General features: G+C 39.8%; 1 protein-coding gene across 1 annotated transcript; it reads right to left on the minus strand.

Moving 5' to 3' along the window:
• Window positions 1-12,337: 12,337 nt before the first annotated feature.
• Window positions 12,338-26,918, minus strand: LOC103781001 (chromosome unknown open reading frame, human C2orf44). The gene is made up of 3 exons (XM_008948706.1): window positions 25,002-26,918; window positions 16,390-16,510; window positions 12,338-12,504 (listed from the first exon to the last, which is right to left on the minus strand). Exons 1-3 carry the CDS (start codon window positions 26,916-26,918, stop codon window positions 12,338-12,340), a joined length of 2,205 nt encoding a protein of 734 aa, XP_008946954.1.
• Window positions 26,919-27,459: the final 541 nt, after the last annotated feature.

Genomic DNA, 27,459 nt, shown 5'->3' on the forward strand with positions numbered 1-27,459 from the left:
AATGGCCAACCTAAACCTCCCCTGGCAGAAATGAAACCTGTTTCCTCTTGTCCTATCACTAGTTACCTGGGAGAAAAGACCAACACCCCCCTCACTACAACCTCCTTTCAGGGAGTTTTAGAGGGCAATAGGGTCTCCCCTCAGCCTTCTCCAGACTAAACAATCCCAGTTCCCTCAGCCACTCCTCAGAAGACATGTTCCCCAGACCCTTCACCAGCTTCATTGCCCTTCTCTGAACCCACCCCAGCGCCTCAATGTCTTTCTTACAATAATAGAATTAATTGTGCCATCGCCCGACACCCGGTGGGATTGAGACTTGTTTTGCTCTGCGTAGTGCATGTGCCTTTGCTCAGCACGAGTGAGTGAGTGCTGAGGGCTTAGTGCTGGGAGTCTGCACAACGAGATAACCCAACCAAACCTGTAGTTCAATGAAAGGACCTTCAAGGAAGGAACTGTGTTCCATCTGAAGCCAGCAGAAGACAGCAGAACCAGGTGCAGGTAAGACGAAGGATGATGGAACTATGTAAGTAGGAAAAATTCTAAAGATCTTACTTCAGTCAGTGGAGAGGAAGAGCAGCTATTCTGCTAACTGGAAAAAAAAAATGGTGCCTGTTGTATGGTGGGCATGTGAACACTTCTGTAATACATGGAGGCCTTCAAAGGCACTGGGAAAAAACCAAGGGGTGTCCAAGAAGGGACCAAAGGTGAGAGGAGACATGTCAGGTGGGAGGACATTGAGTCCCTGGTGTGGACTGTCCCATCACATGAGGGCTGCCTGCTGACCAGGACATCAGCAGTGTGACTGGCCTGGTCTTCCTTGGCAGAGTAGGGTTAATGGTTGGACTCAATGACCTTAAAGGTCTTTGGTCCAACCAAAGTGATTCTATGATTCAGTGAATCCTGCCAGGGGTCAGTTCACCCCTCTGGGGCTGGGTGTAGTTCCTATGGCCTGGCAGATATGACAGTGGACTGAAAGCAAAGCCTGGAGGATCCTTCACAATGTAAAATGAGATATATGCCTGCTTTGGTTTGTGTTTGGTTTTCTTTGCCTTGGGAGGTCACGTTTAAGTGAAGAAAGCCTATAAATACAATGCAGAACTACTCCACTATGACCTCTTTGATCATGATTTATTGCATTTGGCATAACTTCTTATAAGCCTCTGAGGCCTATTTAAAGTTAATTATATTGTAAGACTGTATCACTGTCACTACTCAGTACTGCAGAGCACTCTGATCCTCATACAATTTCTGAGAGCCATAGTTTTGATAGGATATTGTAACCCTGGAAAGGGCACCTTAAAGATCTGCCAAAGGTAAGGGAAAAAAAATGCTTGAAATGGTTGCAAGGTCAAATATGTGAGTAGCTCAAACACCCAGAGAAGAACACTAGGTGGTGACTTGGCTATATGGCATGAGTGCCTTTACAGAGGACAAAAATCAGAACAGAAGAGTTCTTGAAGTTAGTGAGGGAAAGTGTAACAAGAGCTGTGGACAAATTCAAATTGTGAGACACAGCTGTGAGTTTGAAATCACTGGAACAACCTACCAACAGAGCAGGTCCTCTGTGTGCATCTTCAGCTTAAAACTGGGTGACTTTCAGGGACATATTATTGAAATGCAGATTTTATTTCAGTCACGGACAAATTTCTGAGGTCAGTGAGAGGATTTTAGATGAAATTCAATGGCCCGTGATGCACTATAGGTGAGTCTATCTGTGCATCTGTGGGATACAAGGTAAAATTCCATGTACTGCCACTATCTAAAAAAGCTAAACATAATTTTGACTGTTTTATACCTGACAGGGCACCTGTGAAATGCTGAAAGATAGGTCTGTTTGTTTTAGAAGGCTGCAAGGAGTAATAACTCTTCTTTTACAGAGTTATACCTGGTTTATACAGGGTTTGTGTAAAAGAAATTCCTTCCATTTAAATGGAAAGAAGTTTGCAGGTTCCTTTGGAAGCTTGTTCAGCAAAGGAGAAGTGACCATGGGATAGAGACAGCTAGAGGTGGAGAATAGGACTTGACTGACACGTTGTGGTTTTGAGGTGAAAAGTCTTTCTGCCAGCTTCAGGCAGTTGATGCTGTGCGTTCTGTAAATAAATAAACAGCAGATCTGAGGCAAGCAATAGATTTCCAAGGTTCCATTTTTAGTTCAGAAGGAAAGCAGTGGACCCAAACACCAGTTTTCTGTGCTGCTCCACAAAAACATGCCCTCAGGTGTAGGAGAATTTGTCAGAAAGTGAACAACACAGTTTTGATTTCTCCTCTCTTATTTTTTTGGTTTTTTTTCAACATTTTCCATTAACAACAGACAGGGCGCCACTGGAGAGAGAATAACCCAAAACTACAAGAACTTAACAGCACGAGGTCTTTCTGCTCTCTCTGGCCTGCACCCATGTCATACCTGGTGGCTCTGTAAGGGTTGGTTTCCAGTTTTCCATTTCAGCTCCCTACTCTCTGCAAGATCTCTTGTGCTTCAGCACTCGACACTGTGTCTCATCATTTTTTGGCAGAGAAGGTGCCTGGGGTGCTGGTCCTGTGCTTTCAATCTCATTCTCCCTGTGGATAAGAAATAAAAGCAAACAAAAAATATGCCTCCTAAGGCACTAAGGATATGTCCTGTGATTTTTTTAGATTGATGATGATGCGGTTTGAAAGTGTTCTCAAGCCATCTATAAATAAGGAAACTTCTGGGGCTGTGTTTAAGCAGGAAGGCAAGCCACGTAGTGTTTTTATTCAGTGTCTGGGCTTTACTAGACAGTAACAGTTCACAGAGTATGATTTTATTCCTGGAGTCTCACAAAGAATCTTGTTTAATGGTCATGATTTCACATTTTTTCTCTTTTCATATAAATTTAAACCCACCATCCATATTAATATACAGAAATAAACATTTTAAAATTGTTTCATCAGGTGGAGAGACCTCTATTTAAGTATTCCCCCAAATAGATTTTCACATTAAATATTTATTTTTCCTATGCTTGTAATTATGCAAGGATTTATAAAGACTTTTATGTTCATCGGGTAAATTCTCTTTTAGGTATAAATGCTAATTGAGTACTACAAATGAACCAAAAATATCACCAAAACTTGTAGTTATTTGCAAATCTGTAAAGTATGGTCACTTGTATGATATTTTGGTTGAAAAGGAATTGTCTCAGCCTCCAGAGTGCCAGGATGGTGTGTAGGCAGCTATTATTACACTTAGGCATTTATTTCCATGCCCAACAGCATGTCTCTTATTTGCATAATCATAGGCTGTTTATTTTGTGATGTAGAACAGCCTGAAAATGTCTGTAGGCTCTTTGGCCAGCAGCCACTAGCTGTGGCTAATCCCCACACCACGATGTGGAGTTATTCCTCAGTAGCTGGAATGCAAATAAACATCTCTTGTTTTCTTTCCTTTTTTTTTTTTTCTTTCCCCAGACTTGTCAAGCTGTTTACTGCTGATAGATATGATGTGTCTGGGACTTCAGGGATTTCAGTGATGCAGAACCCCTTAGGAGATGTATATAAGGTAGAAAGTGGGGCAATGAAATTATACAAGGAAAAGTGTTTAAAAAGCTGCCATTACAGAAATTGTTTGGTATGGCTGTGCTCATTTAAAACACACATTTTGCCATTTTTTTTTTTAAAAATAAAAAGTGCTTACATGGGTTAGGCTTATCTAAACACTGAACAGTCTCTCAAACCTGCCCTCAGTCCCTGCACTGAGAACAGATTTGCCTTCCCATAACTTAATTTGTTGTATCATTTGGGCATCTGCTTTTCAAATTAGTTTGCAACAGAGCATGAGTAAGACCATAGGGCGGGCTGAGAAAGAAGAGTTATGAGTACCTGTTAGAGGGGAGGAATGGCAGGGAGAAAAGGGGGAACAGCTGTAATGGGCAGACATGCTGTAGTCAGGATGCACTCTGTAGATTTTAAAATTTGCTCTTATATGTATACTTTCAAAGAAGATGACATTCTAAGGGAAAAAATAATAATTTGAAGATACATCCTGTTAACTTCCTAAGTGTCATTTTGAAAAGATGTATTTAGTCCAGACAAGGGACACTACGGAAGGAGAAAGTTGTTCTCATCATCATGTTTCTGAAAGGGAAAACTTGACACTGTTGTGTAATTTACACCCCTAAACCATGATGTGGTGAAGCCTAAGATCAGCAGCTAAAAGGTACAGATATTTTATGTGCTTTTGGTTATTAGATTAAAAATGTTTCTTCTTAATTTTGAGAGGTGATTAGTAATAAAGGTAATGTAGGAGGAGCCATTGCTCAGAAAGTCCCCTAGACCCGAGTCGGTGTCACGCTGTTACAAGAAGGCAGGTGTCATTGTGGGGTGTGTGGGCAGGATCCTGGTGCAGGAGACACATGATGTCTTGTCTGTTCTCCTTGGCTGAGTAAAGCCAGAAGGGGTCACAGTTTTTCCATAGTGTTGGCAAAACTGAATATTGTGCTCTACAGTGCAAGGTCTTGCATGGGGCTCCTTGTGTCTCCAGGCTTGGAGGAATGGAGAGGATCACTGAAAATCTGTGGGATTAGGACAACGACAAAATGAGTAGGAATTACTGCCTTTGTCTGCAGCAGTAGCTACCATGCTCATCTCCTAAATCAGCTGCCAATCCATGTCTCTTGAAGTCTGCCTTGGCCAGCTGGACTCAGCAGGTCCAAAACTCTGCTGGCTGTTGTAGAGACAAAGGAGATGCAGGCTGTTGTCTAAATCTGTTTTCAAACACCTGATCATTACCTACACTGGGAAGAAGGCATGGGCAATGGGGAAAACTCCTACAGGCATGTTTTGTGCCCCTCCTGCAGTTCTCCGTGCTGTGACTACTTACTTTTTCTGTGTGTAAAAACCTACAGCAGTCTGAAACAGGCCTTAACTGTTAATTCTGCTAACTCTGCTGCAGCTTAAGAGAGGTACAGAGTGCTAGTGTGGGGCAGAGCAACAAGAGGCCCTGGGTGGGTACCTGGCAGAGAAACTGAAGGAGAGGCCTTGCTTAGGGAAGAGACTAAAGGGAGGCGTAAGGGGCACAACAGCTTTCAGGTACTTAAGAGACAGTTGCAAAGGGCAAAGGACATAAGCTGTAAATAGTCCAAATCTTTGCTTTGGGGCAGGAAAATGCACCTTCCAGTCCACTAGCATAAAGATCTATGTCGAACCAACATACCTGTACCACTGTGAAAGTGCTAGGAAGTGAAAATTAGTCTCCTGACCAGTTACAGTTTGTGGTGTCGCAGATATATATAACATGCAAACCCAAAATAACATCATGTACATTAAAAATGAGATGGCCTTTCCATTTTATAACTGATTTGGGTAGAACAGTTATGTTGTAAATAAAGATTTTTTGATATCACAGTGCTCCTTTGGAACAATCTTCCCAAGGACTTTTTCAGGCATACCTCTTCAGGACAAATAATTTATTTTAAATTACACTTCCTTGTAACTGTGGTTAGTCCAGAACCGAGCTGCTATACAAATCACATCCTTACAGATGTTTATCAATATCATCTGAGAGTGATTGTTCAAATCTTAATCTTTCTAGTAGGCACCTGGAACTCCCTTTCAGTCGTGCTGCCCTGTGTAGACACCGTTGCTCCACATTTTCTGTTTTCCTTTTCTGTAACTAATCTGCAATCTGCTTTCTTCTCTGCTGCTGCTTAGGTTAAGCCTGCATTTCAGGCACACTGTTGTCATGCACAGGTTTCTGCTCTGCTATTAACAGGTACAAGCATTTAGAGATAACAGGGGATCAATGAAGATCAGTGCATTTCCATTTTGTGTTGGTAACAATATCATTGATATAAAATAATAAAATGTTAATAAGGAAAGGTAGACATGGAAACAGAGATGACAGTTGTGTGTAAGTCACATGAGCAGAAGAGTATTTACAAACAGAGTATGGAATCGTGGCTTGTTTGAAGTTCAAGAGAAGATTTTACAGTAATTTGCAGTGGAGACAGTATTTTGACCTTACTTTTTTGGACTTATTTGACTTATTTTTAGGGGAACTCAGTTTCTGAAGGAAGGATAAAAAGGGGAACAATTACCATCATACTTACAAATCCACTTGTGACTAGTTTGTTAATTCACTGATGGATAAAAGGCATGAGATGTGACAGCAGTGGGCATGTTGGTAACTCAAGAATCACGATGCCTTCTCCACTGTGCTGGCACAGCTGTGCAGCTGAGCTGGTGCTTGAATTGAGAAAATGATCCACTTCAAAATGTTTTGGTAGCTCTTTTTAGCCATATGAATTTTGGGGTCCATACATTTCCATCCAGAGACTGTAGGATGAAAGAACAGGGGACCAGTGGAGGATGAGAAGGCCTTTCACCAGTATTACTTTGTGACAGCAATGGGCATGTTGGTAACTCTGTGGTGTCACTCAAGATTCACGATGCCTTCTCCACTGTGCTGGCACAGCTGTGCAGCTGAGCTGGTGCTTGAATTGAGAAAATGATCCACTTCAAAATGTTTTGGTAGCTCTTTTTAGCCATATGAATTTTGGGGTCCATACATTTCCATCCAGAGACTGTAGGATGAATGAACAGGGGACCAGTGGAGGATGAGAAGGCCTTTCACCAGTATTACTTTGGAAAACTTCATCTCAGCATCCCACTGCTAAATTTCAGTTAGGACACTAGAGCTTTTCTTACATGGCAAAGGGGTTGGGTTTTTGTTTGATTGCTGAAATTAGTACATTATTTTGCATTTTGTACTAATTTTTAAAACAATGTTTATGGACTGTGTCTTTCTGTACTGCCTTTTGAAACGTCCTAAGTATATTTGATTTGAAGGAAGTGAAGGTTGTCTCTGAAGTGAGCTACCAGCTTGCATTTGTCTGGAGCTTTGGTTCTTTCTCACCCTGCAGGGTTTGGAAATTCTGCTCTGCTGGCTGTGTGCCCCTGGTCTGTTAAGTTATCACAGCACTTGCCAACAAGTGGGATGGACCCTTGCCAAAAGACAGAGGTTCTCGAGTACTAATGGTTTTAACTGGCAAGTCCGTGTAACGCTGGAAATGTCACCTCCTGTGCAGGAAGACTTTCTGGCCAGTTGGTGCCTTTGGCACCACGTGCCTCCCAACATTTGATCACACCTGGCTGTTCACACTTCTGTGACAAATGATAGTGGAGGAAAGGGGAGCGTCAAGTTCATGGACAGTGTTGGCTTCCTGCAAGCGAGGGCTGGATGGCACTGAGCAGTTTGGAAACTCCTGGGGGGTACCCAAAGGTGATTAGCTGGCAGATACTGGCAATCCTCTACTTGTCCTTTAGATAATAGCACAGTAGGGGAGTCCTGAATCTCAGCAAAGTGAGCTTGCATTTAATGTAATGGTTGTGAAATCACCTCAGTCTGAGAGAGAAATGAAGCCATAATATTGACTAATGTATATATAAAACCATATAAAATTACTATTAACGTATAAACCGCCGCTATATAGGTTAATGTCTGTTGTATGGGACAATGGCAAGTAAATTGAGCCTTTCATGTGTGCAATTCCATGACCTCTACGACCTACCTTGTTTGACTTCACATGCTCAAATATCAGGTCAGATGCGTCCAGGTCTAAAGGACTGGTTTTGTAATTGCAATCCAGTACTATATGTTGGGGCTTTTTAAGAACAAGTTAGAAAAATAGCTGTCAGGAGTTACTTAGCAATAATTAGCACTGTCTTGGGGTAGAGAGAAAGACTCTTCAGCTATGTATTGGATGGGGAAAATGGTCCAGTGTTTGTGGTTTCCATTAATATAAGAAAAACTGAAATTAAAAATGGCTAAAAATATAATAATTGTCCAAACTGAGGAAACATAGATAAAAATGAGAATCGGGGGAAAGGAATTTAGGATGATGCGTTTCATAATGTTTCAGTGGTTACAAATGCATTAAAGGAAATTGATACTTAAGATTTTTCACATGAGTATAGACAATACGAGTCTGGAGTAATAGAGGAAAAAAGGGACTATGTAGTTGAGGGTGATGTGGGGCCTACTTTATACACTTCCTGCAGTGATGTCTCACTTTTTACCTGTTATGAAGATTATAAAAGTAATATTTCATTGTGCAAAGTCAGCATCATAGATTGGCCAGTAGAATTTAAGCTGACTTTGATTTTGTTTCATTTAATTTTTATATTGTATTATTACTCTTCTTGCCTTTTTCTTTTTTTTTTTTTTTTTTTTTCCAAAATCAGAAAAGAAAAAACCTGTCCGGCATACAGAACTTCTGTTGTAAGCATTTTCTCAAGAAGTGGGTCAAGACAAGAAACCATGAAGTGTAAATGCTGCATATTAGCAGCAAAATTATGGAAAAAGTAAGGTAAGTTTTTTTACTTTGGAGCAGATTGTACTTTAAAGATATATCAACTCCTAAAAGTAGACTAGGATGCATATAAATGTACTGGATAAAGATAACAGAGGAAGTAACACTGAAATTTAGACTTTCTGGTGTGTTGTTTATTTCCCACAGGGCAGATGTTCTGGAGGAGCCTGTACACCATTCAGTCTTCTGAGTGCCACTGGTATGGGGCACACTGGGTGTAGTCATTCTGCTCTGACTTCTCCTGTGAGCTCCTAGCTACAGACTCCCCTTCAGGGTGACTCTGGCTAGGAACCTAGCACCAGTAGTCTCCTTATTCCTCCAGAGGAGCCAGTCCTTTCTGCTGGTGAAATAAGCAGCCTAAAAGAGGGCCCTCGCACCATCATAAAATTTAGGTGATGTGAACAACTCTCCTTTTTCTAAACGAATTGATTTTGGCCCTAATAAAACAGCACTTCTGGAGGATGGTGAATGCACCCGAGTCTATGCTTGTCTCCTTTTCACAGCCTACTGTGTGCTCAACTCATCTAGTACAAAGTCCCTCTCTCTTTCCACGTGCCTTTTATCACTGTGCAAAAAACCTTCTCTGCATCTTGTGCTTAGCAGAGCAGTCGTCGTGTGTCTCTCATCTTCACTGGCTCTCCATCTGTTCTCTGTCCTAAACCAAAGCTGAGAATTTATACTCTGCTTTGCATAAATCTCTCCCACGGTTCTTCCTGGGCTTTTATTACTTTCAATTTTAACTTTACAGCCCTGCCATAGACATTATATAAGATAGTTCTGCACTATTCTAAGTCCTTACCTGAAAACAAATATTTCTTCAGTCAATAGTTGTCCATTTTTAAATGCATGTATGTGATTTAAACACTTATTTTCAAATAGATGTACATAATAGTGTGTTCATAGATGGGGAAGGGGCAGTGCTATTCTTTGGCATCATACAATTTTCATTGATAGACAGTATATTTTTCCTAAGCCTTCCTATTAAATTGTAAGTGTCCCAACAGGATGAACTGGAGTCCTCATTTACTACCAGACAAGTTGTACTGCGTAATGATAGCACCTTCAGGCAGATGAGTTGCTGCTTAGGTTCAAAAACCCTTGAATCACACAGCAGGGAAACCAATGTCACCAAAGTATAACAGGTCAAAAAATTCATCAAGCATCACAGAACTAAATTTCTTGAATTTTACAGCCAGTTATTCCCTGAAACTAATTGTTTCATCATCTAAAAGTTTATTTGCTTCTTCTTATCTCCACCAAACCAAGCCAAACCGAACTTTGATAGCCTTTCAAAGAAGCTCCTTTCACTCCTGATCTTCTCAACATTCAGATGGTTTTATAGAAGAGTAATACATGAAAAATTAAAATGGTAGTGTGACAGACTGACAATGAAATGTCCAGTGATCACTGTAAGTTCTGAGACATCTTTGATGTCTAGATACTTGCTGATCTCTGCTAGTTAAGATTTTCACCTTCTCAGAATTCCCCTTCTGGCTGTTGCAACAGCACTAGGGCATGAAGATTACAAAAGGTGGAATGTATTTCTATAGCAACAAGGAATTCCATATGAATAATGTATATAATGAGCTCAAAGAAACTATACAGTACCAATAAAAGTGTCTTGGTGTGATATCAACCCCTTTTTCCTGAAGTTCATATGTTTAGAGTGCAGGACTGTTCCATGTAATACATTTTTGTTTTTCAGTAGCTTGATTTCAAGTGGGCCAAACTATGGGACAATGACCTGCAGAAGACAATATTTCTGAGAAAAATTTCCTTTTAGTTCTTCCTTTAGTTGAGCCTAAGTAGTGCTTTAAAATATATCCCCCCATCATTTTAGTTACTTGTAATTAAGTTTTACTTCACTTGGCCATAGCATAAGTATTGTAAATACCAGCTACTGTTGTGAGACACAAGGATGTTGTTCTGGTGTATCTGCAGGATTAGAAACATATGCTGCTTTGAAATGTGCTGGGTCACTTAGAAATCTGATATTGTCTTCTCTCACCATACTAAGTCTGTGAACCTCTGCATTACTTATTTGATTTCAATTATTTGTATTGATTTCAGTGAAGGAAAGCGTGACTTCACCCAAAATTTTAAAGCAGTAATAATACAAATATCTATTTGAACACAATTTTAATGCAAAGTAGCAGGCAGTCAAATTACCCAAATCTCTATAAAGTAACAGATGTGTTTAATAGTTAAAATACAGATTTTTTTTATTTTTATTTTTTTTTACAAACAGGAATGCTCCTCGGGGCTGCTTGGAAAGGTCTTTGCAGACAAGGTGGTACAAATATACTCAGCTGCACTGCATACCCGTGGTTTTAGGTGATTTAGAATGATGGTTCCTCTGTCTCTGGGAGGATACTTGCATGAGAAGGACATTATTTATTGCAATGAGTTGAAACTGTTCCTCATGAGATTTCTGGCTGCATCACTGGAATGTTACTAACGCCAAAGCTCCAAACCCATGACGAGATCTACCTGCTCAGTCCAGCCCTGGTATGGGGTGAAGGACTGTAACGGGATCTTAGCGTCCACGTGCCCTGTTAGTGGCCTTGCTGTTGTTCCCAGGCAGGGAGCTTTAACAATGCCCAAAATGCACTGTACGAAAAATAAGTCTGAATCATAGACTCATTATGGTTGGAAAAGACTCTAAGATCATCAAGTCCAACCATCACCCAACACCACCATGACCATTAAGCCATGTGCCCAAGTGCCACAGGTACATGTTGTTTGAACCCCTCCAGGGATGGGGACTCCACACCTCCCCGGGCAGCCTGTTCCAACGCCTCACCACTCTGTCAGGAAAGAAATTCTTCCAAACATCCAATCCAGTCCGCCCCTGGTGCAACTTCAGCCCATTTCCTCTTGTTAGCTTAACTAACTAATAGCAGCTGAAGTGGGTGTCACCCCTTTCCTGCCTCCCTGGACACAGAGGGTGGAGCAGCCATGCCCCTCTGTGTCTGCTGGGGCCTGCCCAGCAGTGCCGAGTGCTGGGCCTCACACTCGTGGCTGCTCATTGCACTTCACCCATCGCTTCACATTCTGGGGCAGACAGAAAGTTCACTCAGTTCTTACCTCATGTCTATTTCTGTCACTGTAATCACAGTAGTTTAATGTTCATAAATCTGTCTGTTTGATTTTCAGATGTATCTGTGTTGCCTCTTGTCTCTGGGGGTGAAGTTCATCTGACTAAATGTAAATGTTCGTGTTTAAACCAGTCACCCTAGTTTGCTTTTGCAGCCAGTGGGAAGGAGTAGGCACTTCTTTGCTTACTTAATAGGGACAATTCACCACAATTAGTTTTAGAAATCAGTGTTAGGGCATGAGTAATCTGCTGTAGAAGTCCTCTTCTTTTTCTGACTGATCATACAGAAGTCTAGATGACAAGTTCAGCGTAGACATCTTACATTTAGCTGAATCAAATTTACGTTCAATGTCTTTGATCCTTAATTGACCTTGAAAGGTTTTTTTTCTTTCTCTTCTGTGTGCATGTATAAATCTACATGCTGCGTAGGAAGACACAGGAGATAATGATGCAGCCTTTGTAGTAATTGAACATTTTCATATAAAAATTAAGTATTTCTGAAAACATTGCAGGTTTCCATGGGCTCCAACTGGAACAGCAAAGAGAGCCTGAAGCCTTTTTCTTCTTTTTTTTCACTTGCTAGTTTTCTTTAATGTTTTTATTTCAGTTGTATTATCTTCAGCTTTAGTGTGGACGATACACCACAATTAAAGTACAGGCTGGTCTATCCACTTCAGGCCACTGGCAGGCATTAGCAAAAGCTGCTGTGATAAACTTCACTGTGGGTCTCATCCTTCAGAAGAAACCATGAGGGTCCAGCCAACCCTGGGATTTAGCTACAGAGCCACAGATTTTACTGTTATAATACATTGGAAGTAGTGAAGACAGCTTTCTAGTCTTTCAGTTTCTGACATTGCAGAGTGTCTCTGTATTGTGTTAGAAAAGAATGTCATTAGTGCTCTCTGCTCAGAAATTATGTCACCCTGCTCGGGGGTCGCACTGAAATGCTTCTTTTGTAGGAGTGACCTCCGCAGACTTCTGAACTGTCAGTTCCATCCCTTATGATTATCTCTTGTGTTGCTTTGAATATTAATGGCACAAAGCCGTCCTTGTCTGCAGTCAGGACAATCCAAGAAGAGCCTGTAAAAATTAAGCAAAAAAAGAAAATGAGTGTCCTGCTCTGGTTACGTAAAATGTCCAAGCAGGTTTTAAGAAGTCAGCCAGCACAGGAGCAGAGCAGGCTTTCTTTTTGTGCACTAAAGCCCTATTACACTAATGCCATTAAGCTCTGACAATCCGTGCTAAACACACCTTTGTGGGAATGTGAAGGAGAGCTAAACGAAAGGTCTCAAAAAGTTTGAGGCATTTTATCTTTATTTAAATTAAGTTAAAAACCAAGGTGCATCTTTGCTACTTCTGTAAGAATCTCCATTTTCTGAAAGCGCAGCCAACCTTTCAGTGCTGACTTTTGTACTAGTGACATCTACTTCTGCTTGTCCTTTCTGCTCACCTGCTCTACCCAAATGCTGAAGAGATCATAAAACATGAAATACTTGGCAAGGAAAATTATTGTGATGTATTTGTCCTAGAAGCAGGGATTTCCATCTCCTTTACTGTCAAGCCAAAATTGTTCGGTGTGTTTTCAAACTCACACAGCAAATGGAAGTTACAGCTTGAAGAAGATTTACAAAAGATATCATGATTTACAAAAGATGAGTTACAGAAGAATATATAAGGAAACTTATTGTCCTATAATTTTTTATCAAGTCTTCTTATAAAGAAGAGATTTAACAAAATCTGAATGACATTTAAAATTTTTTATGAAAAAAAGGCAAGATTAAAAACCAAACACATCAAATGAGATTCACTTTCTGTACTGCATAGAACAGAAGAATAAACCTACTCCCCTTTTAATCTTTGCTTTCCTTTGCAAAGCAGCTTGACAATGAGGCTATGTGTACCATATATATTTTTCTTGTGATTAATCTACTTCATTTGGGACTGAATATTGCAGTTCTTATAGAAAAAAGTGAATTCTCTATTTGTCTTTTTTTTCAGCTTGACATTTTTTGAAAAAGAAAAAAATATGTGGCAACTGAGAAGCATTGTAGGAGCCTTTGTGTCACACATTTTCTAGGGCACATGATCCTGTTATTGCTGAGCAAGGGCATTAGGTGGGATCTGAGGTAAAGAAAGCCCTGTTATGTTCTGTTGTTTGAATTTTTAATTTTGGGAGTTGAAACCCAACTGTGTTTTGAAAAGGAATGTGGAAAAAGGAAATGTAGAAAATCTAGAGGAACCATGCTTAATTTTCATCAGTCAAAATGAAGCATTTTCCTGGAGAAGGCAAATCTCCCCTCCCCATACTAGTAACAAAGCACTTTTCCAGGCTGTGACACTACTGCATGCTGTCATGTTGCCTGTTACATCATAAGAAGATTGTCATTCCAAACCATGAATCTTTAATCTTCTACTCTTAATACTTTCTTTCTAATTCTGGACAGACTTGAGATTCCATAAGCGATGGACATGAACGTGGAGATTCTGCTGTCCAAACTCATAGTTACAATTGTTATCCAAACTGATAAAGCTTGGCAAACTCTTGGGACTTCTTTTCATCCACTTGAAATGATTGAAATGTTTGGTGTCATCAACAATGCTTACTTTGAAGCATAGCTCACAAAATATTTCAGTGGTGGAAAAACCTTTTGCAGACTGTGATACCCTTTTGCCACGCACAATTATTACGGTGATGACCTGCTGAAAAGAGAGACTCCTGTGTGCTGACACCAGGACACTACATGGCAGGCTATATTTAGTACAGGTAATTGTATTACAGTCCTGGGCTTAAAGTGCAAATGATGAGACCAAGTTCATTGCTTGTATAACTCCAGTGATCTTAATAGCCTTGCTGTGAGTATGAATTTGGCCTAGAGTTGTGATTTTTTTTTTCCCCCCAATATATTTAAGTGCTTATTAATAGTAAAAAATGCCAGGCTGTCATTATAATAAAAGTACACTCTTCATTCCATCCCCTTTAATTATCTAGCATTAAAGGATGGGAGTGATATTTTTAAGCATCACATTTAATATTTGTGCCTTGTGGCAAAGGTAAGGTTTAGGAATATAAACTTCCACTGGCCAGAGATTAATAAAGAGTCACATAACTATTTCTGCCCCAAACCTGAAAATTTTGTAGATTTGTGTTTCAGTTTTTCGTTTTCCTGTTGACAAATAGAGTCAATTTCAGAAAAGCTGAGCACCACATTGAACAGAGAGAAGGACATGTTGGGATGGTTCGGAGGCATTCTTTTGAGATCTCTGAAGTCTAATGCATGAAATTGAGGAGTGGTGTTCTGCTAATTGAATATTAAATATTCAGCTGTTCTGTAGAGCTCAAAATAGGCATTCTCAGGCCCATTAGTTATTATTTTCATACTGAATTCTAAACTTTTTTTTTCCTGCTGGAAGTGCAGGCCAAAAATGATCAGCTCCATGTGCTGCAAAGTTGTGCTGTGTTATCGCAGAGGCCTGCTGGGAATCGCTCAGGCCTCAACACCCAGTAGGTGCTTTCACCTCTGCCTCCCCTCCACTGCACAGGTGAGAGCCACTGCTGACAAAATTTTTTTTTTCATTACGGGCATGTTTCCAAAATCAAGAGCTGGAAGTGCAGGCCAAAAATGATCAGCTCCATGTGCTGCAAAGTTGTGCTGTGTTATCGCAGAGGCCTGCTGGGAATCGCTCAGGCCTCAACACCCAGTAGGTGCTTTCACCTCTGCCTCCCCTCCACTGCACAGGTGAGAGCCACTGCTGACAAAAATATGAAGCCTGCATATCCCTATCTTCTGGAAGAACTGTCAGAAACTGCTGTAAGCCCGGGGAAAACTGCCATGGCACAATGTGTCTCGGATAGAGGCAGCTCCCCTGATCTGTGTTCTGTGTGTAGCCCCTTTACTTCAGTCTTGTGGTCTCATCAATAGTAAGGAGATAAGCAGAATATGAATGACAGAATGGTGCATATTTTACAACTCTTTTTCCCACTGTCCTTGGTGCCAGGACCAGTAACATCCCAGGCCTGGTTTCATTTTCATAATAAGCCTGTTATGTAGTGGTCTGGTATGTAATCACTATTATTTAGAAAACTACAGCTTATACTGATACTTTCTTTTTGTTCTTTATTTCACCAACAGTTGAATTACTCTCTCATAAGACAGAGTATACTGATTAAGCCAAGGTGTCACAGCCTGTCAGGGGCTAAGACAAGGGGTAAGACAGGGAGTAATTTATGGATCTCTCAGTGTGGAAAACATGCAAAAAGATCATAATTATTACCAACTACTCTGTACTGTAAGATCATAATATACGTGGACTCTGATGAGGAAAGCTATCAGAAACATTGTAGGGAAATGGCTGAAAAATAATGGTATGTACACTACTGAGAAGGTACCATGCACGAAGGGACAGGGACAAGGGAATTCAGAGACCAGGCTGGGGCTAGGATTTCCCTAGCTGCTTCTGTCCTTACAAGGGAATCGGTGGTGGGTGGTAGAAATGTGAGGCTGGCAAATTAGAATATTGACCTTCACTGTTTACCTACAGTAAAATAATCCCAGATGCTACATGATACATACATATGTGTCATATTCTCAGAATTAATTCTTCTCCGACCTACTCTCAGCGTCAGGGCTGGGACATGCTTGTAAAGATGGGCAAAGCAAACACCAAAAGGGCTCAAGGAAACTTTTCTATTCCCAGGTAACACGGTGTGCTGATTATTTTCTCAGCCTTCCTTTCTTAAGAGGCATCTAACATATTACTCTGATAATAGGTAGTTCTGCAGTTACTTACCATTTAAGTGATTTGAAGAGACACTGTGCCATATTTCAGACAAAGGAAGACATACTTACAAAAAAAAAGTTAGCTATCTCAATTTACTATAGTACAGGGTAATTATTCTATCACAAATGCTTCTTTTACACTAAAAATCTCAGGTGAAACCAGATACCAGGAACAAAGAGAACATACCATGTTTCATTTCAATAACGGGCAGATCAAACAGCTGCTGGACTAAGTTCAGATGGATCTTGCCATCACAGAGGAGAACATCTTTTGTTTCTTCAGTAACTGATCCATTTGAAAAACTTTTCTTCAAATGCATGCATGGAAAAGAAAAGATCTTGTTAAAGGCTTAGACATTATGCCCGAGTTCTTTTAAACCATTCCTCTGCTCTTACTTTCTGCAGTTCTTCAGCCAGTTTGATTTTTCTTTGTCTGACTTTGGTACAATTCATAGATGACACCATCATGCAGTGCAATTCTGAGTGCAATCTCATAGCCTCATGTGAACAGAAACATGCTGCTTTGCTGTTTGCTTTGTGTGCATATGCAGCTTAAAACTGCAGCAGCCCTGTGTATGTAAGGGATCAGGTCATGCATGTACGTGGCCAGTGGGTCTCCCTGCCTGCAGTCAGTCCCGTGGGAGAGAATATCTCACGCCTGGAATGCAGTTGTCTGAAATGCTAACCAGAGCAAATGAGTGTTTTGCTCAGTTTCAGTTGTATGTGTGGGCAGCTCCCATAGTCATTGGTCAGCTGTTTCACCTCAGTTCTGGCATCAAGAGAAGTGCAGAGAGACTGCACATAGCAGTCTTTTTCTCTCTGAAAAGCTGACTTGTTTAAGCAAGAGGGAATGTATGTATTTACAGCCCTGGAATTTGCTCTGACATTCACTAAAAGAACAGACTTGAATATAAAGGTGACATATTCATGCTTCCTGAAGCTCAGCTGGCCTTGAGAATCAACACCTTTCTGTTCTGTCATTCTGATTACTGCAAGGCACAAGGACCACAAATATGGTGGTGGAGAGGATATATATTTGCATTCACATTTTCCTGTCTGCTATAATTTGAAAGTCATTTTAGCATTACAAATTTTCCAGTGACTCAATGCCTTTATAAAATAAATGTGCATTGGACATTTTCTTCTAATTAATCGTGCTATACCTTGTCTTATGAATTTAATTTTGTTCTTTTCTCTCCATACTTTCCACCTGTGTAAATCCTATGTGTTACATTTCCTTTGGCATCCCTTATGTTTGTAATATCCCCAGTTTTAATCTGTTTGTTATTTGAATTAACAGTCTATTACCCCATTTCCTAGACCTTTCTGTTTTGTACATTCAGGAGGGATCCCAGTTAATATTTTAGAATGGGTTGAAAGAATGTAATTTATCCAGCTCCTGTTCTAGTCCTACCCTGTCTGTGTCTACTTGACCCTTCAGTCTTTCTTGCTAATATGAAACTTACAGTTGAGTGAATTCACAACATCATCATCTTCTATTTCTGTGCAAAGTAATCCAACCTTTGACAAAATAAATGTCTCTTTTAATGCTTGTCTTCATTTCTAATTGTGCTGTCTTTTGACTCAGTCACTCTCTCAGTGAACATGTGCATTTTTGCCATGTAACGACCTTTCTGAATCAATCACTTTCACTTTTCTGTATGCAGTATGTAGGCTGTCAGGCAGCCACACTAGATTCTGCAAATGTAAATGTTCAGAATGTCTACCCACTGTTGCAAAAGTGGTTTTTCCCCCCTTCTGTCATCAATTGGCCATGTGGATAGTCTACGGGTGATTGTTATTTATGTATTAAGATTGATTGAAGACATAAGAACTGTAAAAATATCTTTGTTCAAAACATAAACTTTCCAACTTCCAAAAGTCTCATCTCTTTCCCCACTCAAAACAGCCAAAAAATTGTTGCTGTGTAATTAACAAGGGAATACCTAAGGAATGCATCAAACAAGTATCATTTTCTTAGTCATAAACCTAATAGTAACATTTTATTACAGCTGTAACTTTAGAACAGAACTTGTTTGTCATTTTTAGGTCTCTTCAAATTACATAGCACTATATTCTGTTGAACCTGAATACACCCAAAGCTCCGTGAACTGAACGTTCATCAGTCAGCATGTGCTTTGCACTTAAATTGCAAAGATGCTCTTTGCCTGTGCCTGCATTTGTGCAAAGCTTTTCGTTGCTGTGTATCTTGGATTAGCACATCTAACATCTACTTCATTTCCCTGAATTCAGATTGAAATAGCAGAGTTTATCCAGACTGGTGCTTCAGTTAATGACTTATAGAAAAGGGTGAACTGCACATGAGACATGGACATTGCCTTAACCCAAGCAGTTAATTTTTTCACACAAATACACTTTAACTCAAGAATAATCAGAAAACAGTCTGCCTCTGCCTCTGCTGACTTGAAAGCAGTTGAATGGAAATGTACACGAAGGATAACTTTGTTCTAGTATATTTTTTAATGAGCCTTGGAAATTATTATTGGAACAGCCATTGGAAGTGAAAGACATTTTTGTATACACAAAACTACATGGCATCTATTTTTTATCCTAACCAGTTTTTCAAGTACAGCCCTCAAAGCTTAAGTTTCAGAGTTGTTTGTCTTTCATCACTTGTGAACATTCATATTAGCTATTCTCTCTGTCTTTGTCATACACTTCTGTTTATAATAAACTTAATCATCTTTACATTTATTTTTGTCTTCTCTCAAATTCTGTTAGGTCAAGAATCTTTTCAGTTTTAATCTTCTAATTATTTACACTTTTTTGGTTTAAAATTTAGTTTAAGTGGTAATAATGTCTTCTCTTTGAGGAATATGTTCACTCATATCATATCATAACATAGATTAATTATTTAAACCCATTCCTTCTTGAAAGGTAGGCAACTGTTTTCCCTTTTTATATAGAATCAAACCATTACACAGGAAGATTAAGAGATTTACTTAATGTCATGGAAGTGATTTGTGACAGAGTTAGAAATACAACTAAAATTGCACCTTAGTACTTCCCATTTTCATGCCTTAACCCAAAGACAATTTTCTAATAAATCTAAGTTTAATCAGTTTCTTCCCAAAGTATGTGTCTGTTTTTAGTATGTTGCTGTTTATCTACACTAGAAATCAGAGGGCTTGCAATTCTCAAATTAAAATCCCTTAATATTAGTTGTTTTATCCTAAAGCAAAGTTTGTTGGTAGACTAAGAACAACATAACCACAGAAGAAACAAATATATTTCCACATATGTGAGTGGATATTTTCAGCTTAAGTTTCTTTAGCCAGCTTCCTGTAGTATGTGAAGTCCAACTCTCCCTCAACAAAAATCCAACAGAAAGAAACCATCAACTCAAGAATTGTTTTCTTTCATCCATGTCAGCCTGCCCTTGATCACATTTTATAGCCTATAAAGGGTCTTTTGGGCAGCAGCCAGCCTCTCACAGCGTTGCCAAACTGGCTTTCAAAACTCAAGTTTTGGAATGCAAATATATAGAAGAAAATAATTTGCTAAGGCAAAAAAAAAGTTTTCTGTATTATATGCTATACACTGTGCATCTGTGTGTATAAGTAAACATGTCTTCTGTGACTTTGGACCCAGCTGAGCAGCTGCTAGTTCTGCCTCTTGAGCTTTTTGACCACTTGTCTCATATTTCCTAATGCACTGCCTGTCCTTGCCTGGATGCTCAGACCATCTTCATGAACCTGAGTTCAACAACTGATGAAACAGTGAGGTAAATAAGAATATGCTACCAATGAGAGATGCTTTACTATCACTGGGTTAGTGATCAGTTGCAGTTGGAATGTGTCTCCCTCTCGAACATGGGTGTCTAGAGATATGAAATGTTTTCCAGATGAGGCCCCGTGGCTGTGTTACCCAGTACTGCAGCACAGTACCCAGTGGGGTACTGGATGTGCCTCTCTGATGTACCTGCAGACTGCCTTTGTTCTGGTATAAACAAATCACATTTTTATTCAGTCATTTTGTAGTCACTTAACACATGCAAGCTTTTGTCATCCCTGGTTGTTTTCAGCTAATAAATATTCAGTTTCTAGCAGAAATTCTTTCTGTTAGTCCTGGAGTATATCACTATGTGTTTCATGTTTGTTCATTTCAATCAGTTGTTTTTAGTCTAGGTGCCCAACTCATTGAATTACAGGTGTGATATCCTGATCCTTTGTTGAAAGTACTACCAACAGTATGCCATATGCAGATTTTATGAGTCTATCTCATCATATCATTAGTGAAACTTTTAGCTCAATCATGAGAAATTCCATTAGTAAATTTCTTCCATTTTCTTTTATACTACTATAACCATCTACTAACTTCCTCCAGGTGATACCTTAACCATCTTATGTTTCTTCTATTAATGCCTATTCTCTGCTGTTCAACAAATAATTTCCCCTGTGGCACGATTTCAAGTACTGAATTATAGGTAGTTTAAACATTCTTCCTATTATTTCTATTAACAATCTGTTTTTTATAAAGGAAAGGTATCCGACTGGTCAGTCACATCTCTGCACTGTGATATCAGTAGTGTTGTAGCTGCCTTGAATTCTGTTTTCATTTTCTTAAGCCCATTATTTCAGTTCTTTGTGTTGTGCTTGAGTGGTAATTTCAGTTTTGTTACCTTAGTGCCCATTAGTCAGCTTGCTTTTGCATTGCCCCCACATACATCGTGTGGGATGAGGGAAAAACTAGTAAATTAAATAGATGTGGGCGTTCTGGCCTAGAAGACAGTGAAAAGACAGGTGGCTAAGGAAGAGCACTGAAGAGGAATGAGAACTATGATTTTTGACACTCAGAGTACCTTGTCTCATTAAGCCTTGTACAGCATTGCCATAGGCAGTATTAATTAGGTTTGGCAGCCTGCATTCCTCCCTTCCATGTCATGATTTCTGCTGATGGTGTAATTCCTGTTCGAGTGTTTGGCGGATCCTGATTTTATTTTGGTGGAGAACTGAGTATCTTTGCTTGCCCTTATGTGGGACATTTCAATTACAACCCTAATTAACCTGTCAAAGAAGCATAAGCCTGTAAAATACTTGCGTTGGAAGAGATCTGAGGTGCTCAGGGGTGCTTAAATCCCAGTGTGGTTTGCATTTGCAGTGCACATCAGCACTTCAGATGGCATCATGCTAGAATGTCTGCTCATGGCTCCCTATAATGGTTCTGCTTCAGGTATATTGTTATCCAAGATATACCCTTTGTCCTTTGATCTTTCTGGTTTGAGTGTTGTGGGTTTGTTTTTTTTTTTAAACTCTGGTCTTTACTTTCTTTGCACAATAGGAAAACTGAGATTAATTTTTGACATTACATATTCCTTTTCTTTAGCATCTATGTGTCCAACAAACAAATCATCTGCTCTAATAAAAGGTATTGTGTCTCCTCTGCAAACCCTGCTTGTCTGCTATTGATTAGTTTCAGAACAGTGTTGTCAGAATTTGTTCCTAACAAATTCTTCAACCTTTGCTCAAAATGTTATCCATGCATTAATCACACCTTCTCTTGCCTACTGCAGGTCTTTCTTTTATGGTCATCCTAAATCTCTTCCTTTTAAATTTCAGGATGGCTGACTAGTTTCTTACTCCAGGAAGCAGTCATATCACCTTCCTCTTCCATCATTTTCATGACTGTCTTTCTATTGCTCAACCTGAGTCAAAATTGCCCTTTGGATTTCAGAAAGCTTCCAGGTCTTATTACAGCTGAGCATTCCAGCCTGGTCTTTGCACATTTTCCTGTGCCAGCCTTATAGCCCCTTCTTTATCTCTGCTTCATGTGTCTCTACCAGAAGAACTTCACTGCTATATATTTGGATGCTTTCTCTGAATCTCTCAGCTGTGTGTAAAATAATTGTTTATTTTATAGCTAACCTTGGCAATAAAGTTTCCCATAGTAAATTGTATGAAGATGCTAAAAAAGTACAAATTGACTTGTATATTATTGGTGAGTGCTAAGAAAAGGAAATAATTGTGACTAATTGAGGAAAAGATATTTATTTCCTGTTTAATTATGCAATATATGCTCTCAGAGATACACACTTCTGACATAATGCTGCTGGTGAGCAAAATGTAGGAGATTTAAGGTATTCTTCAGATTAAGATGAGTCTTATCCCTCCTGAAGAGGTTTGTCTAAATGCCATTAATTTGAAATCCAGACTGGCTTTATTTCCCCTGTAATTAGCTTTTGAATGAGGCTAGTTTAAAATATTCTGCAGCTGTATCTTTTCTGGGGGAAAAGAAATATCAAAGTATCTTGCTGCAAAATGAAACAGAAACAAATCTGTGACAGAGCCTCACCTCTTCTCAAAGGATATAAATTCTGGTAGCACTGCATGGACGTGGCTTCGGAGGAGTTATAGGCAGGCTAGCACAAAGAGAATAAACAACTGTTTTGAAGAGGATTTAGTGAGCAGACATTATGAATTATTAAGTAATGTGCACTCTGGTTTGTGTTACGGTTTCCTAAGCAGAACTGGAAGCATGCATAAATGTACCTGCACAGCAGTGTTCCTAATTGCCTGTTAATTATTGCTACATTTTTTATCTATTGCATTTTAAACTTTCCTTTTATGTTTTTAATGCATAAGGATGGTTATTGCAGTGGTGATCATTATATTTTATAGTACAATAGATTTCTGAATCAAGATTGAGCCTCTGCTGTGCTGGGGATTACACAAACATGTAAGAAGCCATGTGCTTGGCAGAAAAAGCTGAAAGATAATGGCCATATTATTGACCAGACTGCAGCATTCCTAAAGCTTAGAATGGTTTCCACAGGCTGATATTTATATCATAAGGCAATAAAGCTATTTCCTGACTTTTTGCACTGTGAACACAGAGCCTGGCTGGAACCCACAGCCCAGCTGGTCTCAGCTCACCAGAGCACTAATCAGCTCCTGAAGGAGGAGCAAGGTTCAGATGTCTGAATCCAAACTAATCAAAACAACTATTTTCCAAGAAAATTATTAGCTGCTTATGAAGCAAATATTTCCCTGTCTGTCTGGAGGCTTTTTTGCCATCGGTCAATTTTTCATTATTTTTTGGCATCATGCTGTGATCCTGTTAGATTTCAGAAGAGGGGCTGAACTGCAAAGGCATTAGCTGGGACTTACACAGAAAAGCTATGTGTGTTGGAAGGACATTGAGTGGCAGTTTTTCTGAGCCATTATAATGTGGTAGTAGAGGTGCTTTTTGCTGCCTCAATGTGAAACTAACCTGTTCAAATAAATAAGAGTCTTCCTTTCTAAATGTAGTTAGTCTAGCAGTATTTTAGAAGTACTAATATTGGGTTTTTTTGCTTGCAAAGAAAAAAACAGGATAATTAATTCTTACTGCTTGTGCCAGCAAACATGCACAGTGACTTCAGATCCTAGATTAATGTTACATGTCACAAACAAAACTTCTCTTTGCAAAGGTTAATCCAATCCAATCCAATCCAATCCAATCTAATGTGAAGGGCTGCTTGCTACAGAAATAAGTTGATTTATGTTAAGAAATCAGAATTAATTTGAACATGCTGGAGAACAGAAGGGTTTGATTCTTGGCAAATAAGATACTAAATTATTTAAAATAGACATGCTGCTTTTTTTCACCAGAATTTGTATAATGTATTCTAGTTAAGTTACTGACTAATTCAGATCAAAAGCCTTGCTTTCATCTGGAGTACCTAACATCTAGAATCTGCTTAAATGCCAAGTGAACAATTCCCAAAAAATAATGAATATGATTGAATTGAGTCCCCATTCCCTTGATGAGTGTTTGAAGAGGGGTACTCAGATGCCTGAATGGATTTCTTTACATTAAAAGGAAAAATCAAATTTTCTTTGGGAAGGGCATACTTCAGCACCAGCACAATGCAATGTGCTCCTTTGGCATAATGCTGCTTTTGTTGCACGAGATAAGGATGCATTTATGATTGGCATCTACACCCTGAAAGGGACCCCGGTTGTAGCAGCACCACCACTAGCATCAGCATGACCAAAATATTATCAGTATAGTGTTAGTATTACTGCAAATAATACCAAGAATAACAGCCAGAAATAATTACCCAGCCTACATTCCTTAGCTGAACTTCTTGTTGAAGCTAGTAGGAACTTTGCCAAAATGAGGGTGGGAGAGGAACATAATGATTTGACATTTGTCTATTTATTTAATGAAACTATAATTACGTATTGACAGATGTCTTTTTTTTTTTTCCCAGAAAATTGTAAGGGGTGGTATGTTTTACAAATTAGTATGCCCAGCTCTGTGAAGAGTAGTGGTGAGAAATTAGAGTAGAAATAAGCTGTGTTCATGTCATGCCCATCTGAATTTCCCAGAAACTGAGATTCAGTACTTTCTTTCAGTCTTCATGAAAGTCTAGTCATCTTCCAACTTTGGTTTTGAGCTTGGGTTTGAATTTATGATGTTTCTGGTGGGCTACTGTACCACCCAACTCACAGGCTCATCTCTGCACTAAACTAATGCATAAACCTTTTGTACATTAACAACTGTTTAGCACACTAAATTAGCTAGTATCCAAGACAGTTGTGTGTAATCAAAGAAGAACAGACACAAATCTCCCCTGTGAAATATCCTCTTAAGTTACCCACATCATCCTGAGTTGTTTCAATGACAAATCATAATACCATTTTAGATTAAACTTCTTGTCGAACTCAAGTTGCATTTCTCATGGGTCGATAAGAATTAAACTGCATCCTCTTGATTTAAAGCTAAATAACTACAAGATTGTCTAAAAATTCAGTGTCCTATCACAATACTTTTAAGCTGGCAAAAAAACATTACCTGATAAGTGATATGAACAACAGGTGGTTCCTGTGAACAAGGATAGGCTAAAGATATCCTCCTCCCATTTTTGGCGAAGTCAGTCACTTCAGAAAGACTCAGCTGTAGCTCATTGAAGCTGCCACAAAGTCTCTCTAGATTTCTAGATATGTGACTCATTCCTCTTTCACTTGGCAAATTGTTGTTTTTAGTACTCGATGTTTCTTGGACCACACTGAACTGCACTTTAGGGGAAGTTGGTCTGCTGGAAAGCCTGGCAGGTGTGCCAAAACCAGGAAGAGACACTGAACGATTGGTAGGTTCAGCATCCAATGTTTCCAAGGCCACCGATGAGTCACCTGGGAGCCTTTTTTCATCTAAGTCACTCACACTTGATGAAGAGCTCTGCTCATAGCTAGGGCTCTTTACTTCTTCGATGAGTCTCCTCCTGCCACTGGGAGATTGAATAGTTGTGCTTCTTGGGATTAACAGCTCCCTGCTTTGAGGGGGGTCTTCTGTAGCAAGATTTTCGAAGAACTTTCTTTTCCCAGGTATATTAACAGAGGATTCAAAGCTGTAAAACGTATTCTGCTTAGTCTCAGGCAATGCTGAAGAATCTTCTCCCACCATCAATTCTTTGATCATCAGACGCATTACATACCTGTCTGAACTTGAAGATGGAATGAGGGTAGGCTCAGGGAACTTTTGCTTGCCAATCAGAATCAATAGGAGTTTATCTGTCAAAAAGCATAAGCCCTTTGGCCTTTCATTTTTTTCCAGCTGGATTTGTTGAATATGAGGCATGCAGGAAGAGGTTACTGAATACACCAAAACAATGTTAGAAGTATTAGAGGCTACTGCCACAATCTGAGCTCTAAAGTCAAAAGCCATTATATCAGGAACTAGAATACCTGGGATGGTGACTTTTCTGGTGGTGGTTACCTTTCTCTCAAAAGTCACCAAGATGAGGTGAGAAGAATCTTGCCCATTTGCTGCTGCAGAATCTTTGCGTCTCACAGTAATAAGAGGGCCAGGATCTGACCGACGGTGGTTTGCAAGGATATGGGTTAAATCCACAGGACCTGATGAAGAAGAAGCAATGGAATCGACAGCTGATCTGTCTGAATCTGTGGATTTCCTGCGAAGGTCCATGGAGTATTCCTCATCACCAAACCCTGAAGCAGACTGTGAGCTGAAAGAACCAGTTTCTGTACTAGATGGCATATCAAATGCAATGCCCGCATTCAAACCACAGATACTATCTAAAGGCAACTCAGTAGCCACGGCAATTTGGAAATCCAGTGTGGCCTCTATAGCACAGATATAACCTCCCACATCAAACACTGGGCAAAAGGAGCAGCTATGTAGAGTTTTCTGAGCATCATCCCATATGTAGGAATGCAGGGCACTGCCTATGGCAACTACTAAGCGATTACCGTCCTTGGTCCAGCAAGCACAGTGGATAACTCCACTGCTTTTGATATCAACCTTAACTCTAGTGTTGTCAGTACGGACAGCATGCAAGACCGAAGCATCTCTCTTTGTAAGCACAGCCAAGACTTCCTTCTTTGGGTGCCAGACACAGCCCTGAGAAAGCAGTGGCAACGGCTCACCGACTTCACAGGTCTGAGAAATCAGGGGTTTGTTCTTCCCTGAGCTGCTGTAGCCCAGCTGCCAGATGCTGACGTGCTTCTTGTGCTGAACAGCGAGCAGAGCTGGGATGTTTGTGGCGCAACACGGGCCCCAGTAAAGCCCATGAACATGCTCAAACTGACCAACAACACTGGAGTCTCCAAACTTCAGCTCTCCGTTGTGATAGTATAAAGCGGTCAGCATCACTTGCTTCCCATCTGTCCAGGCAATCCCATGCATGGGGTGGATGGCCTGATACAGAGCGTTGAGGCCGGTTCTCAGCAGCTTTGCCTTTCCCAGCTCCATCTTTTTAACCTTTCTGTCTACTGGTGGTTGTTCCAAAGTAGGGAATCCATGGAGGTCACTTGCAGATCATGCTGAAGGAAATTTTTTTCTTGAATTGCCTTCTCTTCCTCTGCAGAATCAAGCTGTTTCTTCTGCTAATACCAAGATCCTGTATTGTGAACTCCTTCCCAGTAAGCCTGCAGCTCCTCTTCTAAGTATAAATCCATGTCAAAGCTGCTTTTGCTTTGTCTTTTCCTGGGAGGAGTTATCATCTTCATGTGATGGCTAACAAGATTTAACCAATTACTGTACGTTTTCGTAGAAGTCTATTTTAAACTCTTCCCTGACGGGAGTATATTTAAAAATAACACTTTAATACCTTGACCTTCAGTAAATGAAGGTCTTTGGTGAAGGCTGGAGAGAGATCATGCATGGCTAAGCCTGAGTATTAAGCTACAGCCTGAAATAATGACCTGACACTTCTTTCAGCCATCCTTTGAAGGATAACAGAAGATTTCAACATACCTGAGTACTGTACAAGGCAGACTGCAATCTCTGATGG

Source organism: Merops nubicus, unplaced genomic scaffold, assembly GCF_000691845.1.
Source record: "Merops nubicus isolate BGI_N331 unplaced genomic scaffold, ASM69184v1 scaffold22611, whole genome shotgun sequence".
NCBI classification, from domain to species: domain Eukaryota; kingdom Metazoa; phylum Chordata; class Aves; order Coraciiformes; family Meropidae; genus Merops; species Merops nubicus.